Raw genomic sequence first — 16,506 nt, forward strand, 5'->3', positions numbered from 1 at the left:
TGGACACATTGGTTGGGAAGAGGCAAACAATGACAGTTGAAGTCCCAGGATCCAAATTAGATGAGAATTTGGTCCTTCCTTCTGACGTTTCTTGGTTATCTACAGATGAGGTTATAAAGTTTCTCCTCTCTTTCCACCAATTAGGTTATTGCTTTATGGCAACATTACTAAGGATGATCTTGTCCTAACTTATACGGGAGATATGAGAGCTATTCTTAGGATATGGGATTTGCTTGACGTGTCGAGTGAGGATGGCATAAAGAAAGATGCTATTAGTCTTGCTCTAATTATTCGCCATTGCATCTTCGGTGAAACTGCTGCTGCTGATATACCAGTAGATATACAAAATCTCCTTATTTTGCTTGAAAATTACAATTCTGCACTGATTGAAGCTATTCTCCAGCATCCCTCCCTCAAAGTTGAGATGGATGCACTAGCCCAATTTGAGCAACCATACATGGAGTTCCTACAATTGAAAAAGACAAATCCTATGAAATATCAGAGTATAGTTGCAGCAATACCTTATCGTGAAATCAATGAGTTCCATTGCGCAGGACAACGAATACCTTGATGAAGTCTTGTCTTACCTAAAGAACATGAATGCAGATTTACCGGTTTGCAGCACTGTTGAGTTGGTTCAATGTGCTAGGGCTTTGAAAGCTGATAACACTCTCTGGAAATTTGTGCATGCGAAGCGTAGGGAACATGTTGTTGGATGGGTCATACCTGATGAGCTGTTGCCAGATAGAGGAACAGATCGTGCAGTCTTCTTTCAGGTTTGCCTTAAGGATCTGCAAGTAAAATATGGAGATGGTGGAGGGGATTTGGTAGAGAATATAAGAAACAATGGCCAACATTTGGTAGAGGAGAGCGTTTTGAAGGAACTTGCTCCTCCAGCATCTGGGTACACTGTCCTTTTTAAGTACTTTCAGGTCATGCACATTTTTTGCCACCACTACCCAAGAGTATTTTGTGAGTTCTTCTTGGGTATGCATGCGCAAGGGTGTGTTCCAAGCTCCTCAAGCAAGAATCTAAGTCACATAATAAAACAATATCAGTGAACGAGACTGATATTCTACAAGCAACAGAAATGCACACCACATGTTCAAGTGCAGGTTCAGTTTCAGAGTTCAAACACGCAGACAAACACAGGGCTTAAAACAAACAATATATTTTTTTTACAGAGACATTGTATCAGTATATATCACACAGGCTGATAGAATTTGGAGAACACAAACTGCTGATAGAATTCCACTGTCTGACTTCTATTCATTATTTGTTTGATCTTGCTTGCAGAAACTGATCAATTGATCCATTCGAGCTTTATACACCGCTGCTGTCACTCAAATACCTTCCTTGTGAGTGTCACCTTGTTACCAACCATCTCCATACCAACTCAATCAAGCAGTAGATTCAATTGGTATTGTTACAACTTGTATTGGAATCGGGGATGGGAACCAAAGCAAGGGGAATCCAATCAGTAGAGAAGCACATCAACTTCTACAAGGTACAGAGGATGGGTGCAGGTTCTCTCGGTGGCCGCCGGGTTTGTAGGCCATGGGGGCAGCAGGAAGCTGCCAGGTAATGAGGTAAAAGCAGCATTTCTTCGATCTTCTCCCTCTCTCTGGCCTCACAGCTGCTGCCTGATGGGCCTGCAGACACGGTGGCCAACAGGTCAGTTCCAGCCTCTCTCACGGTCACAGCTTGTGCAGCTGGAAAGGGAGATGGGAGACCCTGTATTGACGTTCTCGTTCGGTGGAGTACAGCAGCAGTGGGCAGTAGCAGTACCCACCAATAATTCCGCTTCTTCAGTCCTCATTCCCATCTATTCCAGCTCAAGCTTCCTTACCTCCACCACCTCCCTCTCGCTTCTTTAGCCGTCAACATGATCTGCTGCCTTCTCTTTAGCCGTCGTCAGCAACTCAGCATAGTTTATAATTAGAAAAATAAAATGCCGTGTCACTTTGCAGTTTTGTAGTGGCAGTTTTGAAATTGTAGACAAAAGAAAGAACTGTGGCAAGTGTGCTACTCTGAGACCTCACTGAGACGCAATGATGCAAGTCAGTCAACTTACGCGTGCTGCGTGCTGAAATATCTTCCCCGTCACTGTTACCCACTTGCCTTGAAATATCAGCGTGCTTTTTTGCACCTACCAAAAAGTCTCTTCCTTGTTTCCGTCACCTGTTGCCTCTTCTCAGTTCTCCCTGTGGTTGAGCCTTTGAGGAAGTGCAAGGAAGCCCTGCGAGCAAGGAAACATGGCAGAGTCGCTGCTGCTCCCCGTGGTGCGCGGCGTCGTCGGCAAGGCGGCTGACGCTCTCGTACAGAGCATCACTCGCATGTGGGGCGTCGACAACGACCGCCTCAAGCTCGAGCGCCACCTGGTGTACGTGCAGTCCTTGCTGGCCGACGCCGAGGCGAAGAGCGAGACCAACCACGCCGTCCGGACGTGGATGAAGGAGCTCAAGGCCGCCGCGTACCAGGCCGACGACGTCCTCGACGACTTCCAGTACGAGGCGCTGCGCCGTGAGGCCCTGAGCGGCCAGTCCACGGCAAGCAAGGTACTGAGCAACTTCACCTCAAAGAATCGTCTTGTATTCCGTCATAAAGCGAGCAGAGGCCTGAAGAACGTGCTCGAAAAGATTGACGAGCTCGTGACCGAGATGACAAAGTTTGGCCTGGTGGCGCTTCCGGAGGGGCCGCCGCAAGCTCTTCCTCGGCAGACGCACTCAGCGCTGGATGAATCCATGGAGATAATTGGCAGAAAAGATGACAAAGATGGGGTGGTGGAACTGTTGCTGGACCAGCAAGATCGGCAGCATGTACAAGTGCTGCCCATCCTTGGAATGGGGGGTGTGGGCAAGACCACGCTAGCCAAGATGGTGTACAACAACGACAAAATTCAGAAGCACTTTGAATTGAGGATGTGGCACTGCGTGTCAGAAAATTTTGAAGCTATTCCTCTTGTTAGATCTGTGATTGAGTTGGCTACAAATAGCAGATGTGGTCTGCCTGACACGATCGAGTTGCTGCGAGGAAAACTGCAGGAAGCTATTGGCCGCAAAAGGTTCCTACTCATTCTCGACGACGTGTGGAACGAAGACCAAAACAAGTGGGAGGATGACTTGAGGCCGCTACTCTGTGCTTCAATTGGTGGATCAGGAAGCAAGATAGCTGTCACAAGTAGAAGCCGACAAGTGGCGTCAATAATGGGCACCCTTCCACCTCATGAATTAGTGTGTTTGAGCGAAGATGATTCATGGGAATTGTTCTCAAAGAAAGCATTTAGTAAAGGAGTGCAAGAGCAAGCAGAGTTTGTCAAAATTGGCAGATGTATCAGCAAGAAGTGCAGGGGACTACCTCTTGCACTGAAGACAATGGGTGGATTGATGAGTTCAAAACAACAAATCCAGGAATGGGAGGCCATTGCAGATTGCAATATTAGTGATACCAATAGAGGTAAATATGAGGTATTGCCCATACTAAAACTGAGCTACAAGCACTTGTCCCCTGAGATGAAGCAATGCTTTGCCTTCTGTTCAGTTTTCCCAAAGGACTATGAGATGGAGAAGGACATGTTGATTCAACTATGGATGGCAAACGGTTATGTTCATGAAGATGGGACGATGGACTTGACACAAAAAGGGGAATATGTCTTCAACGAGTTGGTTTGGAGGACCTTTTTCCAACATGTGATATTAGTGAGGGAGCCCTTTTTGCCTTATTTTAAATATGCCTCAAAACAAGAGATAAATGGATGTAAAATGCACGACTTGATGCATGACCTTGCAAAAGATGTTGCACATGAATGTGCAAATGCGGAAGAGTTAATTCAGCAAAATCTGCCTGTAAATGACGTCCGTCACTTGCATATTTCGAGAAATTATCAATTGAACAAAATCAGCCAGTTACTTGGAGGCACTATGTATCTTCGCACTTTGTTGACGTCAAAATCATCATACAAGGATGTGGTGAAGTCAAAACTGATGTCATCAAGAGCATTGCATATTTGTTGTGGAGATACTTCAATCGTCCATATGGAGCTCACACGCACAACACATTTGCGGTATCTTGATCTCTCTGACTCTAATATTGTTAGCTTGCCAAACTCAATCTGTATGTTGTATAACTTACTGTCTTTGAGGCTTAATGGCTGCTCCCGACTACAATATTTACCTGAGGGTATGAGAACTATGAGGAAGCTCTGCCATATTTATCTCCTGGGGTGTCATAGATTGGAACGAATGCCCCCAAAACTTAGTGTACTACACAACCTTCGCACACTAACAACATTTGTTGTGGGCACAAAAGATGGATGTGGAATCGAGGAGCTCGAAGACCTACGACAGATTGGCAACAGGTTGGAACTGTATAATTTGCGGGAAGTAAAGTGTGGGTCGAAGGCCAATCTCCATGGGAAACATAATCTAAATGAATTGTTGTTGTATTGGGATCATTTTCGTGATGAACATCACAAGTCTATATTTGGTGAGGCCACTAATCATGAACAAGTATTGGAATCTCTTGAACCTCATGATAAGCTAAAAATTTTGGAGGTGCATAGTTATGGTGGCTTCACAATCTCGCAATGGATGAGAAACCCTCAAATGTTCCGGTGCTTGAGAGAACTTATTATGTCCGGATGCCCATGGTGTAAGGACCTGCCAATAGTATGGTTGTCATCCTCTCTTGAGTATCTGTCTTTACGGCGCATGAAAAGCTTGACCACGTTGTGCAAGAACATCGACGTGGAAGCTGAAGCAGACAATACCTCTCTGCAAATATTCCCCAAGCTAAAGAGGATGGAATTAATTGCTTTGCCTGAGTTGGATAGATGGGCAGAAAATAGTGCTGGAGAGATTCTTAGCTCGGTGATGTTTCCCCGGCTGGAAAAACTAGAAATTGAGAATTGTGATAAGCTTGCAAGTCTCCCAAGGTTACCGGTTCTCACATATCTCAATCTATCTGGTCGCGAAGGGAATAATTCTACAGGAGCTCTTATTTCAATGCCAGAGTCAAAGACCTTTGGACACACTACGATATTTGACACTTCAGGGTGACGCCGCCTTCATAACGATATTTAATAAATCCAAATTGCAACTTGGGCTTAGGGACTGGTTGGTCTCTGTGGAAGAATTGAATATCAGCTGCCTCAATATTGTCCGCTGGCCCGTGGAGGAACTCCGTTGTTTTCCTCACCTTCGAGCTCTGCACATTAGTCGTTGCTCCAAACTTGACGGAATCCTTCCTCTGCTCCCCAAGTTTCCCGCATCCCTCGAGGAAATCTGGATTGACAACAACAGAAGTTTGGTGGCGCTGCCTTCAAACCTCGGAGATCTGACCAAGCTGAGGAGACTCTCTGTGTGGAGTTGCAATGCACTGAAAACGTTGCCAGATGGGATGGATGGTCTCACTTCCCTTGAGGAGTTGGTTATTGATGGTTGTCCAGGGATAGAGAAATTTCCGCAGGGTCTCCTGCACCGGCTCCCTGCCCTCAAATACCTACAAATAGGTGGCTGCCCTGACCTGCAGAGGCGTTGCAGAGAAGGTGGGGAGTACTTTGACTTGATCGCTTCTATTCCCCATATCATTGAAGCACCCGCACAGGCAACTGAGGTAGCTATACATAAAGGGCACGTACGAAAGTGGTTCCTTCCCTCCTGCGGTGGTGGTTCTCAAGGCAACTGAGGTATGTATGCTCGTGCTTCGCCTCTCCCGTCAACTATTCTGCTATTGATCTAGCTCACATCATTGTTCTGAATGCATATTGACTCCATTCTTTTCGGTTGTACTGTCAGTATGTCATCAGATTGACTGCACTTGGACTGATCACTGGATGCGGTGCTCCATAAGCATAATCGTTTCTCGGCAAAGGACAATACAAAAAATTAGAAGCCTGTTCCATTCTGTGCCACGGAAGCTTCTTCTTGTCTCGCTGATTGCAAAGAGATCCTCCCTTCCCGGCCTTCAAAACATCTGATGCTGCATTGTGAGTATGATTTTATCCACAAGTTTCTGTGTGTATCTATCAACTCCTAATTGCATTAGAATTTTTATAATTTTGCTTTTAAAAAAGTAACATGCATGTTAGGAAAAAGATAAAGGACCTAGATGAAAACAAAAGGCATGTTCCATTAGAGGACAATGAGAAAGCAACACTATGCTTACTAAACAATTGAATCAGTCAATCATTTTCCATTTGGTTGCATTGATCCATCCGTGCGTTCACCAGTAATCAACTATATTTCTGTAACCTGTCTGCAGTTAGTTCCAGCAAGCCTTGGAATTGCCGGCAAATTTGGAATCTTTTGGGTAGTATTCATGTGTAACCTTTGTCACAGTCTCCAAACCCCTGATCCTCTCAATTGTTGAAGCAAAAGTGTGCCTGTTTCTTGAAGATGAACCGCGTGAGGAGAATTGCAGGAATTGGCAAGGCTAAGGTTCCATCTGCAGTTCAAAAAGACAGAGATGAGAGCATCGTTTTCTTCAGGGAGCTGTACAAAGCGTGAGAAGGATAATAAGGATGTGAACCTCTTGGAACCAATGTATTCGGTCGAGTTTGAAGCTATCCAAGGTGAGCTATTTGGTTGTGGCAATTCTAGCGTTTTCCTGGTCATGTTATTAGGAATTTTCATGATGAACACATCCATTACCGGTGCAAATCTTGTGCAATTGTTTCCTCGAAAGTGGATTCGCTCACTCTGGTGTTTGTATACCTATTACTGTGCTAGGTGGCCATGGCTGCAAAGTTCCCCCCAGGAAAGAGAGACTTCCTCATACCAGTGGACGAGAAGCATGACTATGACTGGTACTATAGGATTAAACTCGAGTCTGTACCCACAACCGTATTCTTGCATAGGATGGAATTGCGCTTCTAAAAGGAATAGTTTATTGTCAGGTTGATGACACCTCCAGCTGAGTCAACGTTCACTTGGATTGTGGTTCGAGGCGGGCAAGGTCGGTCGGCACCATCTCCGTCAACCGCAAGCAAGGCCTACAGCTTCGACACCATGCACTGGCACGCGCCCATCCGACCACACCATCAACGGCCAGCGGCTCCCCCCTTGAGCTCCACCTCGTCCACAAGGAAAGTATTTGATAGCATCCACAAGGAAAGGATAGCGTCTGAGAGACAAGGCAAATTTAATGATCGGGCTCAATAAGAACCGGGATATAAGATTATATGATTTTGAAAAAAATATATATGGTTGAAAATATATAAGACTGAGTTGGATTATGAAAAAAGTATGAGAACCATGATCTATTAACACCCATAGAAATACTACACAAGAAACGAAACAGAGGACTCTTACAAAATTCCAAGATGGATTCAAAACTGAAAACTTGTGATAAATTTATGTACAGATAGTGCACCTGCAAGACCACTATCCAACTTGCACCACCAAATACCAAAATTTGTCGATCCAAACCCCAATTTGTAATTGCCAGTATGTACGCAGCTCAACTACAGCTAAAGCACAGCCGCAATCAGAACGAAAGCCACACGTCAACGGAAGAAAATTCAGTGGGGACGGTGCGCACAATTCCTCCCGTGCGGACCCGCGTTGGATGGCTGACGCGTGGATGTCCCAGCGATCCAACGATTTCTATGGACTCGGCTCCCAACACTCGGATGGACACGGCTCTACGCAAGGACAAGGCTCGCGCGACGGTTCCCCTTCCCAGCGGCTCGGCTCCCTGCGCAAATGAGTGATACAGCTCCCGTTCTCCTCAATGGTTGACGGCCGCGCCGCTCCTCCACCGCCATCACCTCCCGGTGCCGCCGCTCCTCCGCGGCCTCCCGGCTCTCCAGCACCTCCGACAGGATCGCCGCCGCACCGCCCGATCGCGCTGCTCAGGACCTCCTCGTCGTCGGAGCACTCGGAGTCGGAGTTCTCATTGCCGCCGCCATGATCGTCGTGATAGTATTCACCTGGCACATGATCGACAGAAGTAAAGCATCATTAATGGTGCCAGCAGTTGCATCTGGTTTGATATGTGGTGATGGGCTTTGGATTTTCCCTGAATCCTTGCTTGCCTTGGCCAAGATCAGTCCATCATTGTTCATGGCATTCAGGCCTACACACTAGAGGAGTACAAACATGCTCGGCACCTGACAGCAGTTCCATGTCCAATCTGAAGAGATATTGACATGCTAAATTTCGTCAATAAGATAGTCGGGATGTGATACATAGGAGAAGCAGTACATATCTGGATGTTACCTACATATAATGATGTAAAGTGGTGCTGCAGTGTAAAAAAATCATATGCAAGGTGATTCCTCATATCAGACCAATGGTCTCGCCTGTGGTGAGTAATGGATGGGGGAGCTACTCCCCGATTACCAGAATTCACAAGTTGCAGTATACCAAGCATCTTCCAAGGCCAGTTGATCCTATTGTCAATTGTCAGTTTCCAGCTGCTTTCGGTAAAAAGAAATGTAGTCACATATATGGCAATGAAGATTCATCGAGTTTTCAGATGATGTGTGCCAATGACTGGTTAGCAAACCATGTACATAAAACTGAATACTTTTGCCATAGTCTGGATCAACAAAGTGCAATGTAGTAAGAAGCACCTTCATCGGGCATCCGATACAATTGTAAATTACCAGTTGCCATCTTTTTTCAGAAACAAAATGCTATCAGTTGATATGATAATACAGATTCAGTGGTATGGCTGTGAATAGTTAGAAAATATGCATACTATTTAACTCGCAGGGTGTTGAATATTATTCAACACACCGGCGGAGCGCCACTGCTCCGATCAGCCGGTTGCATGTTGCATATTTTATTCCACCCCTCTGTCAATGTAATCAAGAACAAGAGACGTGGCATCACGGGCATAGCGCGGCGCATTTCAACCCCGAGTCACCGAAGAGGAAGAGGAGGCGACCGTCGCTGGACGAGCTGCGGCCAGGGACAGGGAGCAGCACGCCGCCAGCGCCCGGAATGCACGGCCATTACCACCAAGAACAAGGGCACCACCACCGCGAGGACGACGACGATCACGGCGGCGGCGACGAGAGCTCCGACTCCGAGTGCTCCAACAATGACGAGGTCCTGAGCGGTGCGATCGGGCGGTGCGCAGCGATCCTGTCGGAGGTGCTGGAGAGCCGGGAGGCCGCGGAGGAGCGGTGCGGCCGTGCGCAGCAGGCGTGCCCAGGGCGGCGAGCAGCAGTGCATGGTAGGGGCCGCCACCAACCATTAAGGAGAACGGAGCTGTATCACTCATTTGCGCAGGGAACCGAGCCGCTGGGAAGGGGAACCATCGCGTGAGCCTTGTCCTTGCATAGAGCCACGTCCATCCGAATGCTAGGAGTTGAGTCCGTAGAAATCGTTGGATGGGACATCCACGCGTCAGACATCCAACGTGGGTCCGCATGGGAGGAACTGTGTCGCACCGTCCCCAGATCTCGCCACGCGTCCGTCGTCCTCCATCTCGGCCGCCCACCCCGCCGCCCGCCTCCCCGACGCGAACCGCCGCATGCCTCCCAGCCCCGGCACCGCCACCGCCGGCACCTCGTCGTCGTCCTCCTCCTCCTCCACCTCCTTCGTCTCCCTCCGCCTCGCCGCCTCAGCCAGAGGCGGCAAAGACGACGGCGGCGGCGGGGACTGGTCGACGCACTCCACGGCGCTGTTCCTGGACCGGCTGCGCCGCATCAGGAACCCGAACCCGCCGCAGCACCCCGGCGGCCTCGAGCTCCCGCGCGTCCTCGGCGGGCGGCCGAGGCGCGCGCGCTCGCGGTCGGAGAGGACCTTCCCGATGCAGGAGACCTTGGGGGACCCGGGCTCCGGGACGGCCGCCTTGGGCGCGCGCCCGCCGCCGCCGGTCTTGGCCTTCTTGGGGAAGATGGCCGGCGGGTAGTGGTGCTGCCGCCGCGCGCCACCGAGCTTCCCCGAGAGCCCGATGATGGGCGCGGCCGTCGGCTTGAGGTTGCCGGAGAACCGCTGCGAGGAGCCGTTGTTGTGGTGGGGGTGGTTCTTGAGGAGGCACTTGGGGTTGGTGTTCTCCTTGAGGGAGTCGTCGCGGTCGTAGACGCCGTTGATCTCGGACCAGGCGATGTCGTCGCCCATGCGGAGGCGCGAGGACTCCGGCGGCGAGGCGGAGGGAGAGGCGGGTACCACGACGATGGCGTTGGGGCGAGGGGAAAGAATTGGAAATCGCTCCGTTCCGGTGGCGTGTGGCGAGGTTTTTAAGGAGCTGTGCGTTTGTTGACTCGCCGGGATTGCTGTGATGGGGGTGGATGCCACGAGCGTCGCGCCATTTCCTCTCCCTGCTCCGTGGACCTGGTCTATAAACAGAGTAGTAATGCATGGATTTCATTTTCCAGCACTAGGATTTCATTAAACGTATGTAATTTTTTTTAAAGAAAGCAGGAGCATTGCTAATTCATTTAAGGTAAACGTATGTAAATTGCACTACTACTTAGGATAATGTTGTCACCTGTATTTTTGAGAAAGAAAGGTGAATATGTTTGCACGTTGGTTAAACTGTGCAAATGTATCACTATTGAACTTTGGAACCACGAGAAGCATGATCCACATGGACGTTTGAAAATCGGTGAAAAAGTGTTTTGGCATTTGGATAAATGATACTGGGAACAGCGTGCAGATGGTTTCACGACGAAAATTATAATTCAGCAGATATTTCATGCTAAAAGTTAATTTCAGATAAATATATCATATCGTATTTAAAGTTCAAATATGTCTGACTTTTTAAAAAAAAAAATGTACTCCGTATCTGACTTCTGACTTCACTTGAACAGTTGATGTTAATTGTATTCTCAAACTAAAGACTAAACTAAAACCAGCAAGCAGCCAACGGTCCATGGACTAGGCTTAGGTAGATAGAGGAAACTTTTTCCCCTCTCCCTGAAGAGAGGGACATTGCACCGTATTCAGACGGGCAATTGGTGTTTGCGCTGAATAATGTAACCTTGAGATTAACGACAGGTTAGCTTAGTTTAGTAGTTGCAAAAGGAAATTTGAAATCAATGAGCTGCTTGCCTGAGACCTGCAGCCGTTTGGAGGCATCAGGCGCCGCCTTCTTGTCATCAGGGCTCAGGCAGCCTTCCCTGAATTCCCGCGGTTTCAGATAATTTCTTTGACCTTGGACTCTGCACCACCAACAACTGGTACTGCCAATCGCTTCCCAGCAAAGGATTTGCAGTCATGCACTGAACAGAGCGAAGGTTAACCAGGTTTGCCCGTCCTTTTTCTCAAATTGATACGAAATGCAAAAGTGACACTGAACAAGTGGTGGTGGCTTGTGTTGCCTCTGAATTTTCACTGACTTGTCTTTACCCATTTCCCAGCACTGACCTTTTGCCCCCTTGGTGAAGATTTACTATGGAATTCTGGCTTCTTCTTTTGTCAATGGGAATTATTGGGCATGCAGTAGACTTGGCCTACGAGAAGGAGAAGGCGTACAGGGACTGCATAATAAGCTGATAAACACAAGCAGCTGCATGGCCGACTCATGGTCGTCACTTGGTCATCAGTTTTTGACACCCAAAGTTTAGCATAAAGAACTGGGATAGTAAAATGAGGAAAGAGACGCAGTGCCTGCGTTCAGACGGCAGAAGGCTATTACTGATTTACTAATTATTTTCCTCTCCAGTTTTAAATATATGAAATCTAGAATAAGTTAATTGAATCAATACGGAGGGAGTACTTTTGTGTGGCCGTGTCCCTTGTAGTTGTATGTAGCAAACTAGGAGATTAGTCTGGCTCTAATTCACATATTTCTTGGGCACTTTTGCAATTTACTGTAATTTAGCTTAGCAAATTTAAGGATCAGGTTTAATAAGAGTCGGACTATAAGATTATGTGATTTTGAACTAAAAATAGATAGAGTTAAGTTGAATCGTGAAGAAGGTACGAGGGTCATGATCGTTATCACCCTAACTGTACGTGGTTTACTTACTGTGCGTGGAAACTAGGAGAAATACTGTACCTCTGAGTAATGACAGTGTATTTACTTACTGTGGTTTCCCTGAACAAGTACGGAGTTGTACCCACGACTTGAGCTCGTTGTACCTGTAGAAACAGAGATGAGAGATTCATGTGTACTTCACTAGTCAACTGCACGACACTACTACCATTCTACCAATCTACTAGTAGTACAGTGCTCCAGTTTGACTCGAATTGTCTCTTTCCGCGTCACATTCAGCAGCTGGATTTGAATATATAAACTGAATTCCAGGGGCGATTCAAACAAAGCAACAATAGGGTGTTTGGATTCTGGAGCTAAAGTTTAGTCCGTGTCACATCGAATATTCGGAGGCTAATTAGGAGGACTAAATATGAGTTAATTATAAAACTAACTACACAGAGGGAGGCTAAACGGCAAGATGAATCTATTAAGCCTAATTAATCCATCATTAGCAAATGGTTACTGTAGCAGCACATTGTCAAATCATGAATTAATTAGGCTTAATAGATTCGTCTCGTTGTTTAGCCTCCATCTGTGCAATGGGTTTTATAAATAGTCTATATTTAATACTCCTAATTAGTATCTAAACATTCGATGTGATAGGAACTAAAGTTTAACTTGAGGATCCAAACACCCTCAAAGTATCATACTCCGTACTTTAGTAGCTACTTAGTTCGGCATGGTCATCAAACTCTTGGTCTTTAGCAGCCGCCGCTGGTGCTGCAAAGAAACGACAATCCAAGGCCCAAACTTTAGACGCCAGCCAAAGCGACCAAGGAAGGAATCAGAGTATCAGTTAAAGAATGACTCGATCAGCACACAAGACAAACCAGAAATCCGCTGCAACTGCAAGCTTTTTTCCCTTTTCCGTTTGAGTTTTAGCATGCAGCACCGCTGCAGCGACAAGGTTCGGATGCTAATTAGAAGAATTAAATATAATCTAATTATAAAATTAATTGTAGAAGTCCTGAGCTAATTCGCATTAATCCATCATTAGCAAATGGTTACTGTAGCACCACATTGTCAAATCATGGACAAATTAGGTTTAATAGATTCGTCTCGCGAATTCTCCATCTGTACAATTAGTTTTGTAATTAACCTATATTTAATATTTCTAATTAGCATCAAACGTTCGATGTGAAAGGGGTTAAAGTTTAACCCCGGAGCCAAACAGAGCCTCATGGCAATGCCGCAACGGCAACCTGATAAGAAATCGGAATTACTGTACGATAGAAACACCGTGTTTTTCTCATAGACAGGAAAACAAAGCTGTCTTATTCAGATAGCACTAGCCAAGCTACGTCTTCATCAGGGTCAAAAAGGAATGTCTTCATCAGGGTCTGCACTCTGGCACACCTGGCTGGAAGCCTGTTTCTCCAGAGTCTTCTAGAAGCCTCTCGGATCGATCGAACGTGTCATCGGTCTCCTAGGGGCTAGTGCTAGTGGTTCTAGTCTTCTAGAACTGGCCAAATAACGAAGGTTCGCCCTGACGTCACTGTGCGTTGGTTTTACAGTACCACACACAAAGAATACAACACGTTACACGTAGGAATCTTCATCCAGGAGGATGTCAACTTGCGAAAGGACGAAGCTTGTGGGAAGCCTCTGCTTGCTGCAGTGTTTTCTTTCAGTTCTTAGTAGTTCAAGAGTACCCGAGAACAATTCCGATCATGTAATCGCTACACATACGTATTCCGCTTTTCTAATCCTCCTTAAATGGAAGGCAGTGCTCCTACCACTGGTTAAAAAAAACACGTGGACGTGGATGAGGATGGGTGCACTGAAAATTGCAAGTAGTACTATGCATTTCGAGTCTGCACACCTGGCTAGAAACAGTGAAACACCGGAAGAGCTCACTTGAAACATGCAGCGGTTAGCAGCAGCTAGCGTCAGAGCGAGGATCGGAGAGGTCTGAGCTTTGTCCTGGTAAACAACAGCGGACTCCGAAGCAGGAGCCTCTCTTTTCCTCGGTCACTCGCACGCGCCTCCTGTGCCGGCAGCTTCAGCCGTGGCGGGTGGTAGCCGACGCGTGCACTGACTGGCCGCGGAATCGCTGATCCAGCTGCGCCAACAAGACCGACGTCAAGCAGGTCACAGACAGAGCCAGCTTCCCCCCCAAACGAGATGAGGACAGGCGAGCTCCACATACCAGGGTGACGAACCACATCCAGTATGATTTGCAATCAGGCATTCTGTAAACAACCGTCTTCAGACAACTTGTCAAGGAACTTTTCAAGACAATTAGGAGCACTTTTCCATAAAAACTTATCATCAATTTTTTGCCAAAAACTGAAATAATGGGATAATATATTTATGTAAGAATATAATGTACCACTGTGATGTTGTGACTTAATTTTGGAAGGTTACCATGATGATGTACATACAAACTTACACTGAACTAACAAGCTAATTAGATAGTCTTTACCAAAAAAAAAAGACTCGGTAGCTTGTTACACATTCAATAAACAGAATATGCATGAACTACTGCTCCAAGAGCAACTGCTTCATCTGGTTTCACCCTTATGCTTGGCTCCATCCCATTAAAGGATTCCTTGACAAGTCTCTGGATCTTTGGGATCATGGTGCTTGTACCAACAAGAATAATCTCATCGATCTTGATGTTGCCCCTCCTTTCCTCTGCTTCTAGCATCACTCTCCTTACCAACGCAACAACTCTGCGGAACGCATCATCGTTCAATTCCTCAAACTTTGACCGTGACAATGTCTCGGAGAAGTCCACGCCGTCGAAAAGAGACTCAACAGTCACTTGAACATGCTCTTGGTTGCTCAATGCCTTCTTGGCACGCTCACATGCCGTCCTCAGTTTTGCAAGAGCGATCGAATCCCCACCGACGTCCTTTCCGTGCTTCATCCTCACTAGCTCGGCGAAATAGTCCACGACCTTCTGATCAAAATCATCTCCTCCAAGGAAAGGATCATCCCGGTATGCGCGGATTCCAAGCGAACGATCCATAAGCGTGACGACGCTCGCATCAGCCGTGCCGCCTCCGACATGGAGCACTAATGCGTTGGCGCCCTCTCGCAGCTTGGTGCGGAGGCCATAAGCGACGGCAACTGAGGGCACATTTGGTTCTCAAACTCAGCTTGCCTCGCCTCGCCTTACCTCAACAGCGCGAGCAACGAGGAGCTCGCCAAGCAGGCGAGCCAATTTTGGGGCACATTTGGTTCCTTCGCCGAGCACTGTGTTACCTCACCGAGCAAGGATAGAGGACGAGCGCAGAGATTTGATTTCCTTGCCTGGGCACCTCGAAGTCTGTGTGGGCGAGTTTTAGCTTGCTTCCGTGGGAGAGCAAAATTGGCTCGCCTGCTTGGGCGAGCTCCTCGTTGCTTGCGCTGTTGAGGTAAGGCGAGGCGAGGCAAGCTGAGTTTGAGAACCAAAGGTGCCCTTGCTCTCCCACGGAAGCAAGCTAAAACTCGCCCACACAGACTTCGAGGTGCCCAGGCAAGAAAACCAAACCTCTGCGCTCGTCCTCTATCCTTGCTCGGTGAGGTAACACAGTGCTCGGCAAAGGAACCAAATGTGCCCTGAAATGGGTTCGGGGACCATGTCCACTGTGTGTAGCCCGGCAAGCATGCCGGCCATCATAGCCGTGTCCCTGGACCGCCCACTGTAATGCTGCGGAATGGTCATGACGGCGTAGTCGACCGGACCGCCGAGGTACTCCATGGCCTTGTCCTTGAGCTGGGCGATCACCATGGACGCCACCTTCATCAGGCTGAGCTGCTTCACTGTACCGTCCTTGGACTTGACGTGGATGCTCGGCGTCTGGAAGTCTCTTGCAGTGATCTTGTACGGAGCACGCTTGATGGCTGTCTGCACGTTGTCGCCCTCGTACCAGTGGTTTGATGTCAAGGACCTGGGCGCCTAGAGTCGGAGGCCCCTGACTCCTCAGTTCATAACTCGAACCAGGTAATGGAGGTGCCAGGGTTTTTGCCTGACTACCACAGCAGGAGGTGAGATTAAGAACAACAGAGAGAGGGGAGGTTTGGGAATAACTTCTTTTCTTACTTCCTTCAACGAGTACAGGGGTACCTATAGGAGCTCTGCTCCATTGCTACTTGCGCCAGCCATTAACTGCTAGCTGGCTAATTAATTCCTTAATCTCTTCAACTTCTACTTAATTACCTTAGAGATTGCAGCCCCTCCAGCCGCCTAAACCTCCTTGGGTTCTTCCAGGCCATGCGCACCCTTGAGTGCTGCTCCGGCTGCACCTCGTGTTCGAGGCCGGCGGCTGTACTGTCGGCCCCACATGACATTTGATCTGTTATTAACGACCATCTAATTTTAATCTTACTCTACTGCTGTAGAGTACGTATTTGGTTATCGTAATCATGCAGGATATGATCGAGTAGCTAACCAACGACAACGACTAGCTGCATGCCGTTTACCTTAGCCCGAGCAAGCGCTTGAAACCGAAGATCACGGCTTCAGGATCAGCGCCGGCGTGGTTGCTGGCGGCCTCGCCGACGAGGGTGGCGCCGTCGTCGGTGAAGGCGACCCAGGACGGGATGCAGAATTGGAACATGGTGTCGGTCTTGGCGGGGGCATAG

The 16,506-nt window shown here is 47.8% G+C and overlaps 2 protein-coding genes, 1 non-coding gene and 1 pseudogene across 4 annotated transcripts; 2 read left to right on the plus strand and 2 right to left on the minus strand.

Moving 5' to 3' along the window:
• The first annotated feature begins 2,112 nt into the window (after positions 1-2,112).
• On the plus strand, positions 2,113-5,200 carry LOC140220071 (putative disease resistance protein RGA3; annotated as a pseudogene).
• A 595-nt stretch (positions 5,201-5,795) lies between these two features.
• Positions 5,796-7,219, plus strand: LOC117861001 (uncharacterized). The gene is made up of 4 exons (XR_011898415.1): positions 5,796-5,986; positions 6,262-6,571; positions 6,729-6,805; positions 6,896-7,219. It is a non-coding gene; the product is annotated as an uncharacterized protein (transcript).
• An 87-nt stretch (positions 7,220-7,306) lies between these two features.
• LOC117861976 (uncharacterized) lies at positions 7,307-10,203 on the minus strand. 2 transcript variants are annotated; one of them, XM_034745483.2, is made up of 2 exons: positions 8,224-10,203; positions 7,307-8,133 (listed from the first exon to the last, which is right to left on the minus strand). In XM_034745483.2, exon 1 carries the CDS (start codon positions 10,071-10,073, stop codon positions 9,357-9,359), a length of 717 nt encoding a protein of 238 aa, XP_034601374.2. In that variant the 5' UTR covers positions 10,074-10,203; the 3' UTR covers positions 7,307-8,133; positions 8,224-9,356. The 2 variants fall into 2 exon arrangements, with proteins under 2 accessions (XP_034601374.2, XP_072150451.1); XM_072294350.1 differs by having other exon boundaries at positions 8,220-10,203.
• A 4,189-nt stretch (positions 10,204-14,392) lies between these two features.
• Positions 14,393-16,481, minus strand: LOC117861636 (heat shock 70 kDa protein BIP4). The gene is made up of 4 exons (XM_072294788.1): positions 16,345-16,481; positions 16,082-16,192; positions 15,532-15,812; positions 14,393-15,009 (listed from the first exon to the last, which is right to left on the minus strand). Exons 1-4 carry the CDS (start codon positions 16,479-16,481, stop codon positions 14,393-14,395), a joined length of 1,146 nt encoding a protein of 381 aa, XP_072150889.1.
• Positions 16,482-16,506: the final 25 nt, after the last annotated feature.

This window comes from Setaria viridis, chromosome 6, assembly GCF_005286985.2.
Source record: "Setaria viridis chromosome 6, Setaria_viridis_v4.0, whole genome shotgun sequence".
Classification (NCBI taxonomy): Eukaryota; Viridiplantae; Streptophyta; class Magnoliopsida; order Poales; family Poaceae; genus Setaria; species Setaria viridis.

Coding starts and splice junctions, on each gene's coding strand:
- LOC117861976 (XM_034745483.2), bottom strand. CDS start 10,073: ATGGGCGACGACATCGCCTGGTCCGAGATCAACGGCGTCTACGACCGC.
- LOC117861636 (XM_072294788.1), bottom strand. CDS start 16,481: ATGTTCCAATTCTGCATCCCGTCCTGGGTCGCCTTCACCGACGACGGC. Junction 16,193..16,344: donor AAGCGCTTGCTCGGGCTAAG/GTAAACGGCATG, acceptor TGGGGCCGACAG/TACAGCCGCCGGCCTCGAAC. Junction 15,010..15,531: donor GGACACGGCTATGATGGCCG/GCATGCTTGCCG, acceptor ATGTGCCCTCAG/TTGCCGTCGCTTATGGCCTC.